The sequence below is a fragment of the Platalea leucorodia genome (genome assembly GCF_965183815.1).
Source record: "Platalea leucorodia genome assembly, chromosome: 11".
Classification (NCBI taxonomy): Eukaryota; Metazoa; Chordata; class Aves; order Pelecaniformes; family Threskiornithidae; genus Platalea; species Platalea leucorodia.
The window spans coordinates 17,807,089-17,830,417 of NC_138833.1; the positions used below are offsets into that span (position 1 = coordinate 17,807,089).

General features: G+C 48.0%; 1 protein-coding gene across 1 annotated transcript; it reads left to right on the top strand.

Annotated features, from left to right (window-relative positions):
• The first annotated feature begins 11,286 nt into the window (after window positions 1–11,286).
• LOC309596332 (C-terminal-binding protein 2-like) lies at window positions 11,287–20,142 on the top strand. The gene is made up of 9 exons (XM_082324404.1): window positions 11,287–11,435; window positions 12,111–12,265; window positions 12,358–12,502; window positions 14,921–15,127; window positions 15,739–15,953; window positions 16,732–16,862; window positions 17,028–17,155; window positions 17,714–17,834; window positions 18,907–20,142. Exons 1-9 carry the CDS (start codon window positions 11,387–11,389, stop codon window positions 19,076–19,078), a joined length of 1,323 nt encoding a protein of 440 aa, XP_082180530.1. The 5' UTR covers window positions 11,287–11,386; the 3' UTR covers window positions 19,079–20,142.
• The last annotated feature ends 3,187 nt before the right edge of the window (window positions 20,143–23,329 follow it).

Genomic DNA, 23,329 nt, shown 5'->3' on the forward strand with positions numbered 1-23,329 from the left:
GCTGGAGCCCGGCGTCGGTCGCTCAGAGCAGCGGGGCCGCAGCTCACATGCTGCGCGCAGCCCGCCCGCCTGGCACCGCCCGCCGCCCCGCCTCGGCACGCCCGGCCCCCACCGGCCCCGGCCCGGCCCCGGCCCGGCCCCCACCGGCCCCGGCCCCCACCGGCCCCGGCCCGTCGAGGTGCGGCCGGCGAGCGCCGCCCCGCGGCCCGGCCCCGGGAGCGGGGCTGCGGGGCCGCCGCTGCGGCTGGCCCCGGAGCGGCCGGCCGAGCCCCGCGGTGCGGGGAGGCGCATCGCAGGCGAGGTCTGCAGGGGGGTTTCGAGAGGGGCTGTGGAAGACTTGTGTTTGTTTATTGATTCATAGTCCAGCCCAGGACGGAGGGCAAAGCTGGGACTGCTCGGTGAGGAGCACCCACAGGGGCCTACTTTGATAAAAGAAAGTAAGTCTTAACAGAGGGAGCGTTCTCGGCGGTGACTGGCTTTTCAATAAATTCCTTTTGTGCTTCTTTGGTCTGCAGGAGGGATGGGTGAGCTTCTGCCTCCTCCTTTTTGGCTTTGTTGTGAAGGGTCTTATTTCAGTATCCTACCTGTGGCTGGCTCTGCCTTGATGGAGCTATTTGTCTGTATCCACACTAAGGATGGCATTTCTGAGAGTCTACCCGGCATTTAGGCAGCTGTGCTTCTCTTTGAACAGGCCCTTATTTCAGTTTGCATCCTAAGGTCAAATTAACCAATGTGAAAAAAGTAACAGTCCAACGTGCGCACGTCAAACATTAGTATATGCAAATGAGGCAAACCTTTTGTAGGTTGATTGTTTGCACAGGTAGAGAGACGTACCCCATCCACCCAAAAAGCCCAACAGCAAGGGCAGGAATTGTGCAAACACATGAAGTATTCTCAATCCCAGTCAGTGGTGCCCTCCTCTTCCTGGGTTTTGAAAAAGATTACAAAAAACAAGAAGTGGGTTGGTCCTGTGAAATTCTCTATGGTTTTTTTGTGAGAAATGATGAGAATAAACAAGTGGAGCTGAAAGTTTTTAATCACGATCCAAATTGTACCTGTGACACAGTAGAGACGTGCTTGGACGATTACTATGGCTGGAATACTAATTTAGCAGTGTGCAACTTGTCAGGAATAACAGGCAGGCGAAGAAGAAGAGATGTTGCCCTCTGTGCCATGGATTCGTATACTTGCTTTGAGGCTGCAGGAGGATCTTTTCTAAGCAATCTGACTGATGGTTAAAATGAAAGAAAACTGGGCGCTACCATGCACGTTCCCGGATGCCTGGCTGGAAAACCAAGCAGAGTCATCCAGTGCACAGCAGCGGGAGATTACAGCTGCCCCGGCACCTGACGGCAGGAGCACCGCTGGCACAGGAACCTTGTGGAGCCTGTTACGGACTTTCTCGGTACAGCAGATGATGACAACCACAGGACGGGAAGCTCTGCTAGACCGGACCGTAGCTGACGGGTGTAGCTTTTTGAGAATATGAACGTCAAGGGCAATTTGGATGGTACTGGTTGTCAGTCTGCGATCCTTAGTCTGTTGTTTCTATTTTGCTGGTTTTAGGCTTCTCCTAAGCAAAGACAGATTTTGGTAAACTCAGTGAATTGATAGGCAACATCTCACAAGAGAAAAGCCTGGAGAAGAGAAAACAGTGTGTGTGCCTTGAGAAAGGAAAGAATATAAACAATCTTAACTTCAAGCTCTAGGAAAATTCTGGAACACATAAACAATCTGTTAGCATGTGGAAAACAACGGGCTTGCTATTTGTCTCCCAGATGGCTTTGTCAAAGACAATACAATTTCTTGTACAACAGGATAACAACTTTTGTGGGGAAGGAAGAAAAAGAAGACATCATATGTACTGGGGATCTTTAAGAACAGCTTTAGATAGGTCAGTCTGGCTTGGTACACGAGAATAGTTTAGAGGATCTTTCAAGTTCCTTTCCAGACTGTTTTTCTGATTCTGTGATTATAAATCTTCACCCAAAGCCCACTGAAACGATTCATTAACTCAGCTTTGAATTATGCTCTGCAGCAGATAAAAAAAGGAAAGGGAAAAATTCCTCCTTCCATGTTAGAGCTGAATGCTGGAGCAGCGTTTTCAGGTTGCCTTGGCAAGTGGCCAAGTCGAGGAACCCTAACGTAACGTCTGGTGAAGGGCTGGCCAATTCCCTGCACCTCCCTAGCCCGCACAGCCGATGACTGCAGTGGAACAGCCCCTTTCTCGATTTTTGCGCACTTACACGTACCTTTGCCTGGGACCCAGGACATAGAAGGTTATTTGGTTATTCCCCCCCTGCACACCCGCAGAGCAGCACTGTAACCTCGTTACAGGTCTCAGAGAGTTGGATAATTACCAGTCTCTCACGACCAGGGCTTTCATCACTCTTCCCATTTGAAATTGTATAGGCCAACTCTGACCTGTGGGGGTCATCTACCGGTGTAATGTGTAATATCTCAGGAATCAGTTTCTCTAATTCTGTGCGAGGTCCAGGCCTTTGACCTTCTCAAACAGTTGCAGAAACAGTGATCAACTCTGATCTGATTTCCTCAGCTTTTAGCCGCAGTTCCATGGTTTATGTTATCTTTGTTGCTCTTTGCAGGTTCATATAGGTCCTGGCTGATTTGGGGTTAGTGATGTCAGCAGGTCCTCTGATGAAATGGATATGACTAAGGCTCATAGTAAGTAAATACTTGTCAGATCTTTGCCAGTATTTGGTTATGCCCAAAATTGAAGTGTTAGCCTTGTGCATCAAGGCTGCATGGGGGTTAAACACATGCAAAAATCGCACACTTTTTGTTCCTTTCCTTCCTGTCCCGGCAGATTTGCCCGTAGCATCTTGTCAACACCTCCTGCAGTAAGCACCGTTCTGTTCATAAGGCTAAGCAGTACCTGGGCAGTAAATCATCACGCAAGTATTTAAAACACGCTCACTTACACACAAGCTCATGAGAACTGTTACCATTAACGCATGGGACCTTGAGGCACAGAGTTGCCCAAACTCATCAAGGAAGCCAATTTGCATGCAAATTCTTTCAATCCAGAGCTATGCAGTCACATTCATGTGGTCTCACTCTTTTCCTAGCATCTAAAGAGAGTTTGCTCCTCAGCAACTAGTTGGAGGGTGTCATCCCTGCACATACGAGAGAGATGGGCTGTCACTTCAAAAGAGCTGAGGGAAGCATTCAGTAAGGTAGTTTGTCATGGCCAAGGAGGCAGTCAGTTATCTTACAGAACCAGAGTCGATGTTATTACAGAGCTGCAGTTCCTTTCTACTGAATCCCAGGAAGACAGAACTTGTGCTCTGACTCCGGCGTGAACCATCTTCCTCTGCTTTTGTTCTCTGAGGGAAATGCTGCTCTGCCTGCTGGGCATTGAGCTTGAAGAGGCCAGCTGTATGCAAGGCGATCCGGCATCAGGTTTGCATTGCCTGTTTCATCCTTATTTCGTCCTCACGGAGGCTGTGTGGTTTTGACTGTTAGGCTGAGAATCATCAGCCAAAGAGAGCAACTGCTTTTACAGCAGTCGCAGGAACTCTCTCTCCATCCCAGTACACTCCAGGCAGCATGACCAGTACAGCTTTGTACGGGTCCTCCCCTCACCGCCCCACCTCTGCTCCCTGGCATGCTGCCTTACTTTTTGCTTTTCATTTTTGTTTTATCATCCATGAGTCTGGACCCTCTGGTCCTCGCAGTGCAGATTACCATCCAACTGCCTCTAATGGAAAATATTAGCACTAAACCTCGTTCGTGAAATTCCTTGAGCCATCACAGTTCATCTTCTTTGTATTGCTTGCAGGCTATGAAGGACTTGATACAGTGCACGGAAATTTTTCCTCTAACACATTAAGAACTCGTTCAGCAAGTTTGGACACATGGCAGGCCACATCTATGTTATGTCTTATCCTAGACTGTGCGCGAGGTGCACGCAGGATCCTCTCTGGAACAAGGATTCCATCCACCATGCTGGTGCGGCTTCCTCATGACTTGTTCCTCTCTTTGGTGGCAGGAAGATCCCTACGGTATCTGCAGGAGAATAGTTTCAGTTTTCTTGTCTGTTCAAATCAACAGCAATGGACAGTCCTTTCCATTACTGGGGAGCCCTTTTGAACAAAACAAGAGCAGAAATCATTAGTTTCCCTCTGAAGTGACTGCATATCACTCTATTAAAGCAAGTAGCAGTTCCAGTGATGTCCTAGGCATTTCTTCTCTACACCTGCGACTGCCACAGCCAGTGAAGAGTGAGTTTCATCACACAAATATTTTGTTTGCAGTATGCACTGAGTTACTTAGTTGTACCTTATTTTGTGTAGTATTAATCTTAGGAAGATTATAGCACGCTGGTGCTTCTGCTGCGTTTTTCAGGATTTGATCACTACAACCCTTCTTGAGTCAAAACCTGAGCATGTTACTGCACAGTGCAGACGATGCGGAGGCTCTGGCAGCTGAGCCTGGGTCCTTTGTGCGGAGCACTGTCAGAGTGCTGCTGCAGGAGGCAGCACCGAGGAGGGCTGTGCAAACACTTCCCTGCCTGCACTAATATTGACAGCGCCACACTCTGCTCTTTACAGGGCTAGAGACAGACAGGAGACACTCACAGCTCGTATTAACACCTGTACACTACAGAAATATTAACCTAATGCAAACAGCCCAGCAGAAGTTAATGTCTACATTCACAGAAAACCAAATAAAAACCTCTTCCACTTCCCAGCACGAGTGCTAGTGCCCTGAACGGCTCCGGCTGCTCGTTGCCAAAGAAGGTTCAGGGGTTTGACATCCAAAGCAGCTACCCGTAATTTTCTGCTTCAGTACCTGTGGTATTTGGCCACTTCTGGTTCAGATAGTTTGATTCCTTTGTTCCTGTGAATAAAGCATTCAAAGCTGCTCTTGTATTTTAGCCTCAGTGTGGTTCACAGCAGGGAGATCAGAGACATTTAGGTGTCTGTCTGGATAGGTACAAAGTTATATAGCTTAATGGATAGGCTTTATCGTTGGTGAGAATAACTGTCTGTAAGTCATCCTCCAGGAAAAAGGAACTAGCAAATTTACAATGATAATAATTTAGGGTGAGCAACTGACATGCTGAACAACTGAGCTTCAATTCAGACTTTGAGAAATGAGAGGAGTGGGCCAACAGGCACCTTGTGAAGTTTAGGAAGGAGAGTGGAGTCCTATAACGGGGCACAGTAACGCCATGCATCTCTTCTGGGTGGGGACTGACTGGCTGGGAAGCAGCCCCACTGGAAGGACCTGGAAATTGCCAGTAAGCTCTGATCCTGAGTAAGACAACCCACGCACCACACTGTGTGAGGAAGAACATGACCAGAGACCGAGGGAAGTTATTCCTATTCCTACTCCTACTCCTACTCCTACTCCTACTCCTATTCCTATTCCTATTCCTATTCCTATCCTGTGCAGCCACACCTGGACTGCTGTGTGCAGTTCCCTACCCCTGAAGTTCAACAGGGATGTGGAGGAACTAGCGAGACTCCAGTGGAGGGCTACCAAGATGGTAGCGTGTGACCTACAAAGAGGTTCACAGAGCTGAGCTTATTTGCTTGGCAAAGAGGAGTTTCAGAGGCAATCTATTATCAGCCTACAGCTACTTGATTGTGAGTTGCACAGGTGGCAAACCCAAACTCGGGTTGGCAATGGCAGGTGATATAAGAAGTGATGATGGCACAATTTGTAGCTTGGGTTGTTCAGGCTGGATACTATGAAAAACTTTTTTGCTAAGAAGTTGGTGCAGTGCTAGAACAGGTTATCCAGAGACATGTTGGAGTCTGTATCCAAACCCGGAGAAAAAGCCACAGCTGACTTGCTCTTGTGTTGGTGTAGTACTGCCTAGCGCGGGTTTTGGATTAGAGACTCTGTAAGTCCCTTCCCACCAACTCGTCAAGGCAATGGTTAGTGTGTGCACGCTTGGATGGCAGATTCAGAAGCAATCCAAGTCATGAGCAGCTCAGAAGAAAAATCATTTGTAAAAAAGGAAAGCCAAAATATTTCTTCAGGCGAAGAAAGGAGGAGCTCCTTAGAACAGCACTGCTCTACTACCTTAAGTCTAAATTTTTTCAGAGACAAGACCATAGAAAAAAGTAAGTGGCTTTAATAATGTATTACACTAGATCTTGGCTCAAAGACATTTAAGGGATGCACTGTGAGCCCGCTGTTCTGATCCTGGTATACCCATGATGCATATTGTCAGAGCAGCTACTTGCTTTCTCCTTGTCTCAAGTGAAGCTAAATTAGCATGCGGGACAGCGGATCTGGCAGTGGCAAGACAGACCCAGGCCTTTAAGGGGTAGCAGCTGTTCAGGGGCACGTACTATATTGAACATGGTAACAGACAGAAAAATAATGAACTGAAAACAAGATTTTACTGTTCCTGTAGGTTGGCAAGGTACTTCAGCAGGTATGAGAACATCAAGTTAGAGAACATATATTAGATTTTTTCCCCTTGATTCAGTAGCAGCCCTACAGCTGCTTTCCGCAGTGAAATGGACTTGGTCTCCATTCATCCAAGCCGTGACACAGAGGACTCCAAGGCACATGAGGCAGCAAAGATCAGTGGTCGCACCCTGCTGCCGCCTTCACTACCCTTCAGTGCTGTGGAAGACAGACCCGCAGGCAGCAGGCTCCAGCTGCTTGCAGTGGGTTTATATTTTAATCCCTCCTGCACATTTTCTCCTCTTTGCTTGTAAAAGAGATGGGCACATGGCAGGGCAGCAGCACAGGGGCTGTTTACTTTACATCTTATCAGCAGCATTAGGTGCTCTAGAGACTGCCAGGAAAGACCCAGGTACGAGCCGCTCCCACATGGCAGGACTTTGGACCACAACATAGAGCTGCTGTGTCCAGATGGATGAGACTATCTCTGCTAGTGCTGGCCCTGGCAACAAGGTTTCTAGGATTTCCAATTTCTTTGTCTGTCCTCAGAAAAACCGTCTCTTCCCTCCTGTCCCTCCTGTTCTTTTTAAACATCCAACAAAGTACTTGCCTTCAGAGCTATCAGCAAGATACTCTGACAGTCCGGGGGGATAACTCACTGTGCTCAGAGAGGTTTTAACTGAGGTTTTTATACGGAGGTGAAGGTCAGTCAGCATAAATGTAAAGGGAGACTCCACGTGCCATACGCCATGTGCTCCGGAACACTCGGGCTGTTTGGCTAATAGGTAGGAAGGTAGGGCTTGCCTCTGAGAGTTTGCATGCAAGCCAAATGGGTACAGCTGTCCAATTTTTTTTTTTAGTAGCAGTATATAGACACTGTTGTGGTGGTAGTTTTTTTTTTATTTTAACTAACCTATGCTGAAGGAAAGCTGTGCCAATAGCTGAGGCACCATCGCAGGTATGCTCATGCACCTCTTTCACCCCAACGAACTAGTTAATGTGTAATAAAATGGAAGATGTTCTAGGTAGATCCCCAGGGCGCTGCTCAGTGGCAGGCGCATGGCTGGGGGAGCAGGACAGCCGGGAGTAACACAAAGGAGCACAGCACCATCTCTTCTCGGGGAACACGCATAGACAGGGGCTGCCGTACTGGAGTCTGTAGCCCACCTAATGCCCCGGGGCGAAAAAAAATCCCCTCATGCAGGCCTAAGGCGGCTCAGGAACATTATATATTCCGCAGGGCTCTGCAGTTTCTGTTTGTGCCCTCTCTCGGGAGAGACCTGTCCTAATCCCCTTTCCCTAGGAGTGAGCTGTGCTGGAAAAGCAGTTGGGTGCAGCGGGCTGTGGCGGCTGTCCCTGCCGGTGCTGCAGGAGTGCCACCTGCTGGGGCCTGTCCTCACGCCGGCACCCACTGGGTGCGCTGACGGCCACCTCCGCCTTCCAGACAAGCATGCCCAGAGCGGTGTCTAGAAAACACTGCCACGAACAAAAAACCCTGACAGTGCCGTGTTTATTTCTGCCATCTCCAGAAGACGCGCAGAAAAGGTAACGCGCTCTTCCTAGCGAGCGTGATCTTCAGGCTCTCGTGCTCTCAGGTGGGTTTTGTTCAATAAGAGCTGATAAATGAATATGGACACATCTCAGAATCACAGCCTTCAGAAGTACTTCATAGGGCAGGAGACAGTTAAAACATAGATGGCTGGTAGAGTGCAATTCATATACAATAAACAATAAAGTTGGAGTCGCAGTGCCCAGAATAGCCCAGAGCAGAGGAGGCAAAGGAATGATGGATATATATGGTACACTGGTAGTCATCCATGTTAATTTTCTTCCCCAGCTCCATCATGGAGGTCACAGGAGAGGGAAAAAGCTTGCTTGTCGGACAGGAGTTGGTTCAGTGACTACAAGACTACTTGTAGCTACGGGCTTGCTCTCTAGTTCGAAGACTGACTTGAGCAAGTACTGAGTGGAGCAGAAATCTGCTCTCCCACAGGGGGTTATGGTGACAATCGGCGTGGCACGCTTCACTGCTGAGGGTGTCTGGAGCTGGCCATCACTACTGTGTGGGCTGGTGCGAGGGTTTTGGTCCTTCCTGAGATGCGGTGACTCTGTTTCCCTCCGGAGCCTTTCCCTCATCACCCCGATGTGGCCTGCGATGGCAGGTCCTCCAAACTGTTACTTTGTCTGGATGGATTTTACCTGCTGTACCCACATCAGTCTCTTCCCACCCCCAGCTCTTTTGGGGTGAGTTTGTTGTTGTTGTTGTTGGATTTTTTTTTTACTGGTTTAAATAGTTATCAGAGATGAGGTCAATACAAACGTGGAATGGATTTGATCAGGGGTCAGTTTGCAAAGTGTGTGTTTAAGTTTATGGAGGAGAAATGCTCAGACCCTTTTCTGGCTCTAGGAAGCACAAGACTGAGACTTTCCCCTTGTTTCTTTTGTCTCAAGACTGTGTTTCACCATATGCCTAGTCTTAACTCTCCTTGTCTCATCATGCATGATTTTAGCTTTTCTGTGGCATCAAACTTAGCAGCTGGACTATTTGCTATGTGACAGTTCTTTAAGGTGGCTCCTGTTGTTCCACAGCACAGGCATGCATGTCCTGTGCGGTCATCTCTATCACCCGTATCCAGAACTGCAGCTTGCCCGTATTTGTTCAGCTGGGGGTTTGGTGATCTTAGCGGGCAACCGAGATCATCGGCTTTTCAGCACGTTGCTGAAATAGGCTTCTTTAAGAACTGGTGGTGCAGCAGCAAGGCCTTGCGAATTCCAGGAGCTGGGCAGGGACTGTGGCATCTGCTGCGCTTCAGTGTGGTGCATTCAGACTTGTGTACACACTTACTCAGTAAAGTTCTTTGTGCTCGGTTTCTTTTTTGGGGAAAAAAAGGGTAGTGAAGGAGGTGATCACATCTCCTCTTTCACCTCCAAACTCTAACTGGTGTATATTAATGCTCTGCTCAGGGAAAAGGCAGTAAGTTTTGGATATCCAGAATGCAGGCTGCAGTGAGGAAGGCCTGTCCAGTCTGTGCCCTCCCTCACTTCGTCCCACCTCCTGAGGCTTGCTCCGTTTGTGTAACGTCCTTTGCGCCTCACCTATCTCACAATGATTGCATCCTTTCTTGCTCGGTCAGAAGGAAGCTGTATCCGTTTAGGGCAATCTCTGCAAACAAGACAGATGCTGGGACCCATGTCCAGAAATAACCAGCTCCAGCTCTTTGTGGGCGCTGGGTAACAGTAGTAATGGAGACTGTTGGGGGGGCAGCTGGTGAGCTAGAAAATTAGCCTGCTTTGTGATATTGTGCGGCTTGTTTGTACATGAAGCGTGAGCAATTGTGGTGACTAGCTAAGGGAGCTGAACTGTGACGTAGTCAGCACACACTTGGGGCCAAACGTTCCTCCAGGAGAGGCAGTCAGCATGACGCACTCAGTGACACGGTGAGCACAGGATATTACTAGATGGGATGCAGAGATGCTGGAGAGGATGCTGTAGTGCTGATCCACTCACAGGCCCATGGGACAAGTGTGGGAGCTATGGCTGCAAAGGTGACAAGACAGAAGCTGAGCTGTTTTGGATGGCTCTCCGGTTTGTCTCATGCAGACAGAGCTTCCTGGGAAGACCTGAAGCCATAGCCCAGGATCCACCTTCCAGGCAACGCAGGCTTTTGTAACCACCCTTCGTGGCTGACTCCTTGCAGCCACGACACTGCTCTCCAAATGGCAAACTTGCATCTCAAACATCTGCTGAGGACTCTCTTACTTTGGAGAAGACTTTAGTTCCTCTTTCCAAGAGGTACTGCAGAGGCAGAGCAGAGCCAGGCCCAAAAAGCCTGTGTTCTCAGCTTTGGCTAGGCCTCTTCTGTCTCTTTCCTGCACGCGCAAGGCAGCAATGAACAGTCCCCCTTTCTCTAGCCTGGGCCTCTGCTGGGAATTCCCTGTCATGGAGTTTCTGAGAACTGGAGGTATCTTGGATCTTTACAGACTGCACTGCTGCTTCTCATCGTCACCTTTCCCTCTTGCCCTTCCAAGAGAGTTCACGTGCCTCCATGCCAGAACTGTTGAGATACCAGCGACCTCAAGGGGCATGAAAGAACACGTAGCAGGCACCCGCTCAACAGACAGAATACGATCCACATGAGGTGGTGGCAGAGGGCTAAAGGGGCAGAAGCGACAGGGTTGCCTGGCTGTGCTTTCTGTCTTCTCAGGAAGGTGCAAGAGGCCGTGTAGTTCCTCCCACTTTTGTGAGCGTCCGGTTGTTCGTAGGGATCTTCGGGGTTGAAGACCACCGTGATCCATGGCCCTAGCAGCCGGGGCTCGGAGAGGCACCCCCCTGCAGCGGCAGGTCTCCCCCCGCCCCGCACTCGCGCACCCCGAAGGCCCGGGGGCCTGACCGCGGGGCCGCCTCGGGCCGCGCAGCCCCTCCCGGCGGGCGGCGCCGCGGAGGCCGCGCAGGTCCCGCCCGGCGCGGAGGGGCGGGGCGGCCGCCGCGCTCGGCCCTGCTCCGCGCTCCCTCGCTGCCCGCCGGAGGAGGGCGGCTCCCCGGCCGGGCCCGCAGCCCGCCGGGCCGCCGCTCTGGTTGCCGGCCCGCAGGCGCACGCCGCTCCCGCAGGACCCGGACGGCCCGGAGCCGGCTACGGCCCCGGAGAACAGCCAGGGCCGGGAGGACCGGGAGGCCCCGCAGCGGCGGGGCCCGGCTCGCCCCCGCCCCGCCCGCGGCGGCCGCTGGGCCGCGCTCGCTGCCGCTCCGCAAAGGCTTGTGGGGCGGGCGCGGGCCGGAAGCGGAAGCGGCGCCCCCCGAGCTGCGGCGCCTCTGTGGCGGCTGGGCCGCTGGGCGCGGGGCCGCGGCCCGGCCCTTCCGCTTCCTCCCGGCAGCCGGCGGCGGGCGCGTCTGCGCGGGCGGCGGGAGCCGGCGGCGGCGGCGGCGAGTGGCGGCAGCGCGTCCCTCCGCGTCCCTCCGCAGCGCTGAGGGGCGGCGCGGCGCCGCCCGGCCCGGCCCATGGACCGGCACAAAGTGAAGCGGCAGCGGCTGGACCGGATCTGCGAAGGTGAGGCGGGGCGGGCGCCCCTCGGCAGCGGCGGCGGCGCCGCGTGGGGCCACGCCCGGCAGCGGCCCAGCGCCCGGGCGGCGGGGACGAGCGCCAGCCGCGGCAGCGAGCCCTTCTGCGGCGGGGACTCCGGCCCGGCCGCCGCTCTCCCCGTCGAGCGGGGCCGGGTCCCGCCGCCCGCGGGTGGGCGTCCGCCCGGCGCTGCTGGGGGGCGTCGGTGCCCCGTCCGCCCGGAAAGGGGCGGCTGCCAGCGGCTGTCAGCGGCCCCGTGAACGCGCAGGTCCTCCTGCCCGCTGCAGGAGGAAGCGGCCGTAGTGCCTGGGCACGCTGAGGGGGGAGAGGGGGGCGGGTTGACGGGGAGCAGGCCTGAAGCGGCTTTATAACTAGTTTCAGGAGCCTAGAGTAAGACGGCATGCTTCCCAGTAGACCACTTCTATCATCTCATTATTAATGATAAAACATGTTTTGTTTTTCTTTATATCATGGTGGCAGAGGTTTTTTTTTTTCCCTATCTTCATTTCCCTGCGTTTGTTTCCTATTTATTTCTTTTGCTTTGACTAATTCCTTCCTAAATACCACAGAACTCTAACAGAACTAGTGACTTGTTGGACTAGCAAATGAGCGTTCCAGAACTCTTGTCTTTCATGTAATCACTGCTGCTGACTTTCTTAACAGGCATACGGCCTCCTATTGTGAATGGCCCAATGCCGGCACGGCCACTGGTCGCGCTCCTGGATGGACGTGATTGCACTGTGGAGATGCCCATCTTGAAGGATGTTGCTACAGTGGCATTTTGTGATGCTCAGTCAACTCAGGAAATCCATGAAAAGGTGGGCAAGAAAATGTGCAAGCGTTCGGACGTAGAGCTCTGCCTCCTCGAGTAACCGAAGCAGAGATTGATTTGAACTGGTTTTTGTTGTAGGTGCTGAACGAGGCGGTAGGAGCCCTGATGTATCACACCATTACCCTTTCTCGTCAGGATCTGGAGAAATTCAAAGCCCTCAGGGTCATTGTGCGTATTGGCAGTGGCTATGACAATGTTGACATCAAATCCGCTGCAGAATTAGGTATGATGACACCATTAGGGCTCTGTTGCGGTCAGAACTGAATGTGAAGTGGAACACTGCGCATGTTTTTCTGTTTTATAGCTGAGTGCATTTAAAACCTTTTACGTAAAAAGATTTGGAGCTGCTTAGTATCAGGCATCTTTACGAAGCTGACCAATATCGGAGCTGGTAGGTGGCTTGAAGGAAAGATTCTCAGATTGCTCTGCTGTAGGTGTCAGCACCTTTGCTATCGTTTGGGATTCAGATTGTGGGGAAAGAATTGAGCAAACTCTGATGTCTGAAAGCAGCCTGCAAACGCTGATGCAGGATAAACTCACTGTAAATGCTTGATTAGTGAGTTTTCCTGATAGTTTTTTATGTGCAGGTAGGTTCTGATTCAACGCTTTATTACTGATCCGTTTAGAGCCCTAGGCATGTGAAGAGTCTCTGGATCAGGTGACAAAAAGCTGCTATTTATTAAACATGGCAGTGAGACCGTTGGACCTTGTAGTCTCCTAGGCGAGGTGCGTCATCTAAGTACCTTGCCCCTTCTTTTTTGGGTTTGTGTCAGTGCTTTGAAACCTTCCTTAACGTAATGCAGATCAGATTAAGCTTAAATCAAATGCAAGTATTTTATATATGAAATTGAAATAGGCATTACAGTTTCCAGATCTGTAAGAACAGATGAATTGCAAATAAACGAAGAGTGCATATTTGTCTAGTGCTTGAATGAGGTCTAAAGAGTCTTCTCGTCTGAATGGTCTCAAGAGGTCCTGGCAAGGTCTTTGGCTCTCATCCAGCCATTACAGTTTTGGGCTGAGTTTGGAACCTAATCTGCTCTTAGGGTTCTCTACTTAAAGTCGCTCTCCATAGCTTTGATTCATTCAGATTCAAAGCTTTCCCTTTCCCCCCACTCCACACTCATTAACCCAAGGAGAAATGGGTCAAAGGTCTTTCACCATCAGACTGCTGCTTGCCACTTTTGCTTTGGAGCGATAGTATGATGATCCTCAGCATGGCCAGATTTGCTTTTACATGGACAATGAATGGTTATTTCCAGGCTTAGCCAGGCCATTTAATTCATTCTGAGGTAAGATACTGTTCCTTATGTGTTCTGAATCTTCAAATCAGACCAAAGGGCTGTTGTATGTGTTTGCGTTTTCTTACATTTAGGCATAATGTTGCATGTAAACTCAAATTTGTGTCTAGCTGTGTAACGAGATGAATGCATGTGACTTGTCTGAAGTTGAATGAGATGGTAACCGGTGAGATGAAAAGAAGTTAGGTTTCCCTGTCTCCCCTCCTCATGTCCTCCGAGTTGTCTGTGTGGCGTTGTGGCACAATTGCAAAGGATTTGATAGAGAAAAGGCGGCGGCTCTCTGGGATTGTGTGTGGCCATTGCTCTCCTAGTTCTTTTGGGAGAGTGTGGTCTGCGTTTAGTCAAATGTCTCCTCTGTAATAGGCTTACAAAAGAGTGATGCATTGCTGAATTTTATGTGCCTTCAACCATTGCCTAGATTTTATTCCTAGTTTTTTAGATAGGTGGCGGACTTTTGAGGAGGAAGAGTTTCCTTGGTTTGGCAAGCGGCTCGGTTTATGTTTGGGAAGAGACCACTTTCATCTAGTTATTTTTATTTCTTGGCTGGTGTATTGGATGGAGGATAGTGGCAGTTAAGTGGTATGTTGCCAGCCCCCCCCTTGCCTTTTTTTTTTTTTTTTTTTAATGGATTGCTCAGGAATGACCAGATTTTGCTAGCGTTCCATCTTTCCCTTTCCTGACAGTAATTTGTGCTTCCAGGGCTTTAACTCTGTTTGCATTAGTAATTTACCTGATAGTTCTGGCCCTGGGTTTTATGGTCCCTTGTGGTTCTATGTTATTCTAGAGTTGGGAGTGTTATGTGTTGTTATTTTTAAATGTAGCTTCAAATGGATTTAGAGAGGCTCCTGTGGCTTCTCTCCGCATTTAATGTGTTAGTTACTTATTGTTGCTCCTGGGGAAGCTGATGCTTGCAGTGAGCATCTGGACTGTGAGGCATGAAAGAGCTCAACCATCTGTCTTAATTCTTCTACAGTCTGCCAGTTAATCTGTCAGGAGTATCTCTGGAACAAGTGCATCTATTTGGATGCAGATCTTCTAAAACAGTCAGTTTCTTGCATCACTTCTATGACCCAGTTTTCTCATTTCAGCCTGTTTTTTTTTTCTGGTGAGCATGTCAGTCAAATGGATATTTATAAGGAAGGAATGGTTATTTCCTTGGGGTTAAAAAGCTGGCTGGTCGCAGCTATGTTGCTGTAGAATGAGCTTCTGAAATGAATCCTGTGCTTCTTGGCAGTAGTTCTGGAGCACTGAATTATCTTCCAGCACTTATGCCTGAAGAGCTCTATCTTGGTTTGGCATTGTGATGCTAAAAATCTTATATGACCTCTGTGGCTTTGTAGGCATTGCAGTTTGCAACATCCCTTCCTCCTCAGTAGAGGAGACTGCTGACTCCACCCTCTGCCACATCTTGAACCTCTATCGCCGTGTTACTTGGCTACATCAGGCTATGCGGGAAGGGAATCGAGCCTCGAGCGTAGAACAGATTCGAGAGGTGGCTGGAGGCGCTGTGCGTATCCGTGGGGAGACTTTGGGCATCATTGGACTAGGTAAGTGATGGGAATTGTTAGATTGAAAAGTGAACCGTGAAAGTTTTTGGGAACCTAAGAGTCACAGACTGAAAAAAGTGATAATTTTACAGCTGTTCATTGTGGAACACACTGACTCATAAGGAATGCTAGTGCCCTATTCTGTGATGCTGGATATCTTCGAGAGTTGGGTGTATGTCATGGGATTGGGGATTTTTTTTTGTATTCAAATGGCTAGAAGAATTGGAACATTCAGACAGCTCTTCTCAGTGACTGTTTCCCTGTGTGCTAGGCTCTGTATCAGTAACAATGCCACCTGAAAGCTACCAATTCCTTCTCCAAGTTCTTGTAATCAGATTATTTCTGACTCAGGGTCCAGATTTGGCCTGAAAAACAGAGCTCCTTCTAGGCTAAGCTCTGGCTATTGCATGGGGAAGGACTAGAATTAGCCACATGGGATCAGCACTGAATAACCTCCTCTGGATCCCTGTGGCAATCCTAGGGGTTTCCAGGGCTGCAGTACCTTGGGCCCTGGCAGTAAACTCCAGTGTAGGCTCCCAGTCTACCCCAGTATCTTGTCTTTAAAGTTTGTTTTACCTTTCCTTGATGATTGTGGGTTTTCTTTTGTGAAGGCCGAGTTGGACAGGCAGTGGCTCTGCGAGCCAAGTCCTTTGGCTTCAACGTGATTTTCTATGATCCCTATCTGCCGGATGGAGTGGAGCGATCCTTGGGTTTACAACGAGTAGGAACCCTGCAGGATCTACTAATGCACAGCGATTGCATCACATTGCACTGCAGCCTGAATGAACATAACCATCACCTCATCAATGACTTCACTATTAAACAGGTGCAGCAGGAGCTTGATTTCCCCCACAGAGCACTGTGGAAATGAATGCAAACAGAAACTGCTGCTTTCACAGAGGCTGAGAGCGTGTGAATCCTGCTGCCTCTGTCGTGTGCCTCCTGCTGCCTTTGGAGGCTGGGAGCGTGTGGATCCGGGTGCCTGTGCTTTGAGCTGTATAGAATTTCATGTTAAGAGAAGGCTAGGATTGGCTCTTTTTGCCAAGTAATTTCATTTATAAAGAGTGTTTTAGGTGATTCGATAATTTCAAATTACCTTTAAAATGCATAAGTGACTGTGTTAGAGCCAGATGTGGTGTGGCTGGGACTGTGTAAGCTTCTTTACACAGCTCTGCCAAAGGCTCTCTGCCCAAGCCCACTGCAAAGTCAGTCTCGGGCTCTACTCCACTAGTCTATGAATGCTTTTCAGTGCTTTCATGAGAGACATCTGGACGTTGTAGTCCAGTTTTGTATAGCTGGATACTTGATTCATGTCCTCTTTCTTTTTTAATGCAGTAGGATGAATATGGAGTGCAGAACTTGAGAGTTCCACTTTTGCCCTTGTTGTCTTGTGATTTTGTTTGTTCATTTTTAAAGCAAATTTCTCAAGCATTGCTTGCAGGCATTTCCCCTGTGGTTAGCTTTGCAGTGAGAGCACTCCTAGTTCGTCCAGGCCTCATCTAATCACTGCAGGCTCCTGCTCATTTCCAGTAGACTTCCCAAGATTCACTTAGCTTCGATGAAAAGTCTCATTCTCAACCCACTTAATATTTTTCTTCTTCCAGATGCGGCAGGGCTGCTTCTTAGTGAACACAGCCCGGGGAGGGCTCGTAGATGAGAAAGCCTTAGCGCAAGCCTTGAAAGAGGGGAGAATCAGAGGAACAGCATTGGACGTGCATGAGTCTGAGCCTTTCAGGTAACGTTGCACCTGCATGCCTGCTGCTGTCCTGTGACTCACCTACGCTGGATGACTCGTTTGGTTTTTTGTTACTTGAGTTACAGTGATACCTGAGAGGACAGATGGTGTTATCTCTTCTGGAGAGAAACCACTTTTGTTTTTTTTTTTCCCCCCCCACCACAGCTTTGCTCAGGGGCCCTTAAAAGATGCACCCAATGTGATCTGCACCCCTCACACTGCCTGGTACAGTGAGCAGGCTTCCATTGAATCCAGAGAAGATGCAGCTAAAGAGATCCGCAGAGCTATTACAGGTAATGAGGAAGACTGTGTGCTCTGGAGCTGCTGCTGAATTAGTATTCTTTTGTTAGTTCACTGCAAGGATTATGCTGATTGTTCTGAAAACTTAGACTCAGTAACTGGTTTCTGGTACTGGAGCGTAAGTTGATATTGTCTCTTTGCCTTCCGAGAATCTTGTAACTGATGCTGGAGTGGCACTTTCCCTCCCTGGGACAGCCTTGTACCTAGTACGTCTTCCAAATCCTTTGCAATAATTCCTTTGACAATAACACGGTGTACACCTTTTTTCTGGAGTAGTACATATTGTCTCTTGGGGAAGGAGAGGCTTGGCAATTGCAGTTTGTGGCCAATAATCTCCACAAGATCACAGAAGTGGGAAGGGAGGATCAGTTTCTTGTCTTCTCCAGAGCCCAGTTGTTCAGAGGAGAGTCTCCCCTGCCCAGCGTTATCCCGTGGAGGCAGATGGAAAACATGTGGCGCATTTTCTTTCTACTTTCCTTTGTAAATGCTTCAGCAAATAAGTCCCTCCTACTTGTGTTGTGGTTTTTTTGTCATTCTTGGTGCTCTTCCAGGTCACATACCTGATGCTTTGAGGAACTGTGTTAATAAGGAGTACTTGCTGTTACCAGCTCAGTGGCCCAGTATTGATCCTGCAGCTGTCCACCCAGAACTCAACGGAGCTGCAGCTTACAGGTGAGATATGTCGGTTGTCCAAGTTACTGCTTCCAAGCATATCTTCCTACTGAAGCAGGCCGACATCCCTCTTTGGCTTTGAGAACTGCTTGTACCTGCCAGCAGGTGTGTTCCTGTTCCTATATGCTCTGTATATGAGCTCTTTCCAGAAACTTAACAGCAGCACTTCTGAAGCTGTACTAAGATCTAACGTTTACTTGCTCATATTTAGTTCCAGCTGCATACTGGTTAATTTTTCCAAATCCTTGCAAGACCTGCCCAAGAGATATCTTAACATAAGAAACCCTGCTGGGTGTTTGAAAAGAGGTCTGGAGCTTAACATTTAGAAGTTGTGCATATCATTAGGGCTGTATAAACAAAGCCCAGTTCTTATCTAGCGCAAATATAGACTATTAAAGAGGCATTGTCTGGTGGATTTTAGTGGCCTAAATAGGGTGTATTTCAGTTTGTCTGTTACAGACCCGCCAATTGATTGTGGGCAGGTTGCTTCCCTTCTGTTTTTCTCCCATCTGAAAAGTAGGAAATACATTCTATTCCCTTCTCTGAGAGATCTACAGAGGTTTGGATATATTTATGGAGAAGGCACAGGGAGGCATAATGAAAATAATGGAAGAATGGTTCATTAGCAATTCATGAGTATCACTCTCCTATTTTTCATCTTACATCTAGCTGTTGAATGAGTTCAGCTCCTTACTTTTTCCCTCTTGGAGCCTGGTGAAGGATAACTGGCAGCTTGCCCTCCTCCTGCTGATGGGGAGGGAGTTTCCAGCCCTTCAGGGTACCTTCATACAGTGCCTTACGCTGTTTTCCACAGGAGATAAACTTTGTACCTGTTTTCGAAATGCTTAGTATGTGACCTGAGATCTCTCTGCCTGGCTGAGGACAGGTGTCATTTGGCACTGGGCTATAGCTGCTACTCTGCAGCTCCGGAGACTTTTCCTGTGTTCTGTCTCAGAACATTTCTGTTAGAAAGAGGGGTTTGTATTCAGCAGGTGCCTGAGGGCACGGCTCCTTTCCCCTTGCCTAACTCTGTTGGACAAGCTTGTAATTTCTATGTTTCTGTTGGTTTCAGGTTTCCTCCAGGAGTAGTGGGAGTAGCCACCCCTGGGCTACCAGAACCGCCAGTAGTGGAAGGGATTGTAGCTCACGGGATCCCGTCTGTTTCTCACTCTGCACCGCGTACCCCTTCCCCAGGAGAGACGAGCAAACTGGATGCAGACAGAGAGATTCCTGCTGACCAATAGCAGCATCTTTCTCTCCTCTGGCAGCAGAAAAAAGTAGGAGGCGATCTCTCCTAGGACCTTCTTTAACACCCTACAGAGACTGGTTCCTGTTCATACGGGACGGGAGAATGCATTTCATTACCGGCAAACTTTAGCTCTTGCCTTTATTTTGTAACCCTTTAGTTTTAATCTCTCAATGAATCTTTCTCCTTCTCTGGGGCAGGGCAGCAGTGACCTTGCCTCCCCTTGGAAATACTTGGTTTAACCAATGATTTTTCCCATGTATCTGCCTCGGTTGTCTGTGACAGGGAACTGTCCTTGTGCACTTGAAAACAGAAGTGGAGCTGCCTGATCAGGGATGGCCCTCAGTGTTCCTAACACCAGGCTTCAGTGCACACTTTTCAGTTGTGACTTGTAGCTTAAATTTAATTTGGCTGAACCTCTGTAAGTGTAGCCATGGGGAATATTAGAAAAATATTAGTGAACTGGAGAAGTTGTGACTATTGTCTTTATTATGCCCTTGGTAGAATGCAGCCTAGGCTCAGCTGTGTGTTACTTTGCTTGTTTTAATTAAGGTTTCCTGTGAGAACAGACATAGCGCAGGCCTTGCTGTTTCTTGACCATACAAAGTTTTGTCTATGCAGTACCAGGCCTGAAGTTAAAAGTAACAGTCTCAAAACCAGCCTTGTAAATAATTTGGAAGGGATTAAAATGTCATCAAATGTGTTCTGGTGGCCACTGTGTTTGTGAGGCTTCAGAATAGTTCACCCTGGAGTCTGTAACTCGGAGAAGGCAAGAGAATGCAGAAATGGGAAAAACTTGCACTGGGAGACAGCAAGTAGCAATAACTTGCAGCTGCAGTTGCTGGTTCCTCACACACACGTACCTCACAGTCTAATGGCGGTGGTTATCCACACGGTATCTGTCCTGTTAGAATTCTAAGCTTTGTGCTACAGTTTTGGGCTTTTTTTGGCATAATTGCATCAACTAGAAGTAACATAGCAGTTCCAGTGACACTTGTCTCTGTGCTGATGGAGAAGGCAGCTTTTAACAGTTGACCAAATTACTCTACTTTAGCTCTGCTAGCATATACTGCATCTCCAACAGTGGGCAGGGCAAGGTAGTGTTTTTTCACACGAATAAGCTTTGTGATACTGAAGGAGAAAGAACGTTTTTAGCTTGTCACCTGAAGCCAAGGCAGGATTGTTGCTCCCAAGTCTTTTCCCATTTCCCAAATGACTGACTGTGAATCGCTTCTTTGAGGGTTACGGAGTCTTCAGCAAAACAGGTTCCACGGGAGAAGATTTCCTTAATTCCAAATCTTCCTTTAATTTCATCTTGTTACGCTTTAGTTACAGCCTTTCCAGGCACAAGATGTAACAACTCCCGATTGATTTGTTCATGTTGTGTGGGTATATTAAAGTAGGTGCTATACGGGAGGCATACCCTACGCGTGGGCTTGTCTGCCTCCCTTGATTCTTCCCTCTGTTGTGTGTGACTGGAAGCTGAACAGCTGGGAACTGGAACAGACTGGAAATACACCTTGAGGTGTGGACAAAATCCTCTGTTTAAGCTGTTTACAGTTTGTGAAGCTGAGGAAAGCTTTCGGAGTGAATAAGTTGTCAGATTTTTTCCTGGTTTTAATTTTTTCTCCAATACTGCCTTCATATAATGGCTTACTACTGATACAGTGAAGTGATTCATTCCTTTCTCTGCCACCCTCCCATTCCGCCCTGGCAATTCAAGAAAGGAAAATAGGCAAGAAGTAAACTTCAGGTGTTTTCTTACAGATTTTACACTTTAATTATTTAGCATTAGTAAGATGATATTAGTTCTCTAGTGCTGAGTGTCTTTTTTGATAAGGTATTTGTCTCGGTGAAGGTTCTTGGCTTCTGTGTTTTCATGGATGATGCTGATTCTACTTAAATTCATATACCTCCTTGGCTGCTCAGGTTTAGCAGATCGGACTGGGACTGGTGGTAGGCACAAGTTACAGGAGAACTTTTCTGAGCAAAAGCTTAGAGCTCAGAAGCACTTTGATTGCAGCTGTACCTAACATAACCAGCAGCACTTTCCTGAGTTCTCTAATCTCTAGAAATGTAAATTTTAACAAGCTACTCGCTCAGAAAGCTGTTCTTCTGACAGGCAGATGGGGAAAAGTTTTCAGGGACTGAGAGTCATCTTCTGGCTATTACCACCTTAGGGAAGCAGTCTGTCATTAACTCCTCTTTCCTTATTTGCTGCTGAAAACTCCTGCCCTGCTTACAGGTTCAGGTCTGAAATTATTTTGTGGTAAGGGGCTTCTAGGTATGAGCTTTGTGAATACAGAGAATCAGAGTACATTGACCTTGTCTCTTCTAGAGCACAATGCAAGATAGGTTTATTTTTTTAAAAGAGGCAGCATTTTTTTTTCTTCTGAACTGCAGGTATCTCTGTAGACCAGTCAAATAACTGAGCAGAGGAAGAGTGGAAAGATCTCATTTGGGGGACACTTGAGTTTCTCAATTCTTATTTTTTGGTGCCTAGATATACTGGTGACTAGTAAGCGTAGGAATTAAATAATTGATTTCATAAGAAATATTTTCAGTTATGGGTATTGAGGAGTTGAAGCTGACAGCATTGATAGTGGCTCTGTTCTGTCCAATGCCGTGTAGGCTTGTGATTGGATATGAAGGCAATTTTCCCCTTGATTAAAGCCACAGCAGAAAATGTTGAGGTAAAAATGAACAGAACCCTTATGACCTGAAAGGAGGACTCTCTTTGTGCTTATAGGATTACTCTGCTTCTATGCCATTTGTACCTCTGCTTATAGACTGAACCTATTATCACCAGACGAAGGCTGTTCTGAACAGATAGCTCAAAGAAAAATTTACCAGTACTAAAGCACCCTGTGGTCTTCTCCATCCCCTGAGTGCCAAGTCCTTTGTTAGTACTCTCTCCTGTGTGATACACTGATTTACAGCTCCCCCTCCCAAGCTTAGTGCCGTATACAGAAGTGGAAGGATTTTTCTTTTTCTTTTTTCTTTTTTTTAGAATGCCTTCCTTCAGAACTAGCGCAGAGCTTTAATCCCAAAGAACAGAAGTCTCCCAGGGTGAGGCAGGAGTGCCCTAGCTGCACTAATCTGCTTACAGGAGGTGCTCACACTGTCCCAAGGTACATTCTGTTTGTCAGGGTCACTGCTGCTGACCAGCTTTTTTATAGAGGACTCAGAGTTTCAGAAATATATTTTTGTAGACAATGACTAAACTGTGAAACATTGAAATAAAGCATGTAAACAAAAACTTACAGCACTGTCCTCTGTACAGATGTTTTTCTCACTTTGGTTCTCTCCTGACTCGTTAGAAAATGTTTGATTACTTCTTGGATATATTTTAATAAAGTTCTCCAAAGAACATGGCTGCTGTCTATGGAAGGGGTGGCCTTAGATACAATACTGAAGGGGAGGGTTGAAAACCTGTACAGGTAAGTGTCTGCATCACTCCCGCTTTTCTCAAATTAGGTAAGTTGGATCTTCCACACACTCAGTCCCTGGATCAGCCACTCTGGCAAATGGCTTTGGATTCTGGAGCATTGACCATCAATCAAGGCTGTGAAGGTGGCAGACTGGAGAAGAAGCCAACTTCAGTGGTTAAGGGACGGCTTTGGATGTAGCCTGGTGTTTGCTTACATGACTTCTCACAAGTTGAAATTGTGGTAACTGGTTTTGCAGCCTTTTACATGTGTAATTTAAATATACATGTGTAAACAGCGGTAGCTGTCTTCATCCTTTTACAGTAAAATAGTATTTGAAATTAATACACAAACTATTTTTTCTAACATACAATAAAAGTCGGTGCAACAGAATTAGCATAGAAAAGTAGTTAGGTACTTCATAAATTGGAGTTGATTCATGTTTTATGGCCTCCGCGCCCTGTGTTGATCATTAATGAAAGCTGGGAAACCCCTTCGTACTCTTGGTGGATTACATCACTATTTGGCTAGCTGGTGCTGCACGCCTTTGCAATATCCAGCACCACGCTCAGGAGATGGGATATGGGAAGTGCTGGCCTGCTTTATCATGGCAATTTCAGTCTTGGAGCTCGTGGAATGGGAAGGGGCCAAAGGACCACTTGGAATCTTTCATGTGGTGGTACTCTCTCTAATACACAGCTGATGATCTTACTGTTTCAGTAAAGAAGCTTAAGACATGAGGGCAAAGCCTGGTCTTCAAAGAATGTAGTCCTGATCTTGGATTTACCATGGCAATCGCTTGGACACAAGAAATAATGGCT

What these genes read in the sequence shown, in the direction of transcription:
- LOC309596332 (XM_082324404.1), top strand. Translation starts at nt 11,387, where the DNA reads ATGGACCGGCACAAAGTGAAGCGGCAGCGGCTGGACCGGATCTGCGAA. An exon ending in CATGAGTCTGAGCCTTTCAG is followed by an intron (nt 16,863 to 17,027) that starts GTAACGTTGCAC and finishes CCCCCACCACAG; the next exon opens with CTTTGCTCAGGGGCCCTTAA. An exon ending in AACGGAGCTGCAGCTTACAG is followed by an intron (nt 17,835 to 18,906) that starts GTGAGATATGTC and finishes TGTTGGTTTCAG; the next exon opens with GTTTCCTCCAGGAGTAGTGG.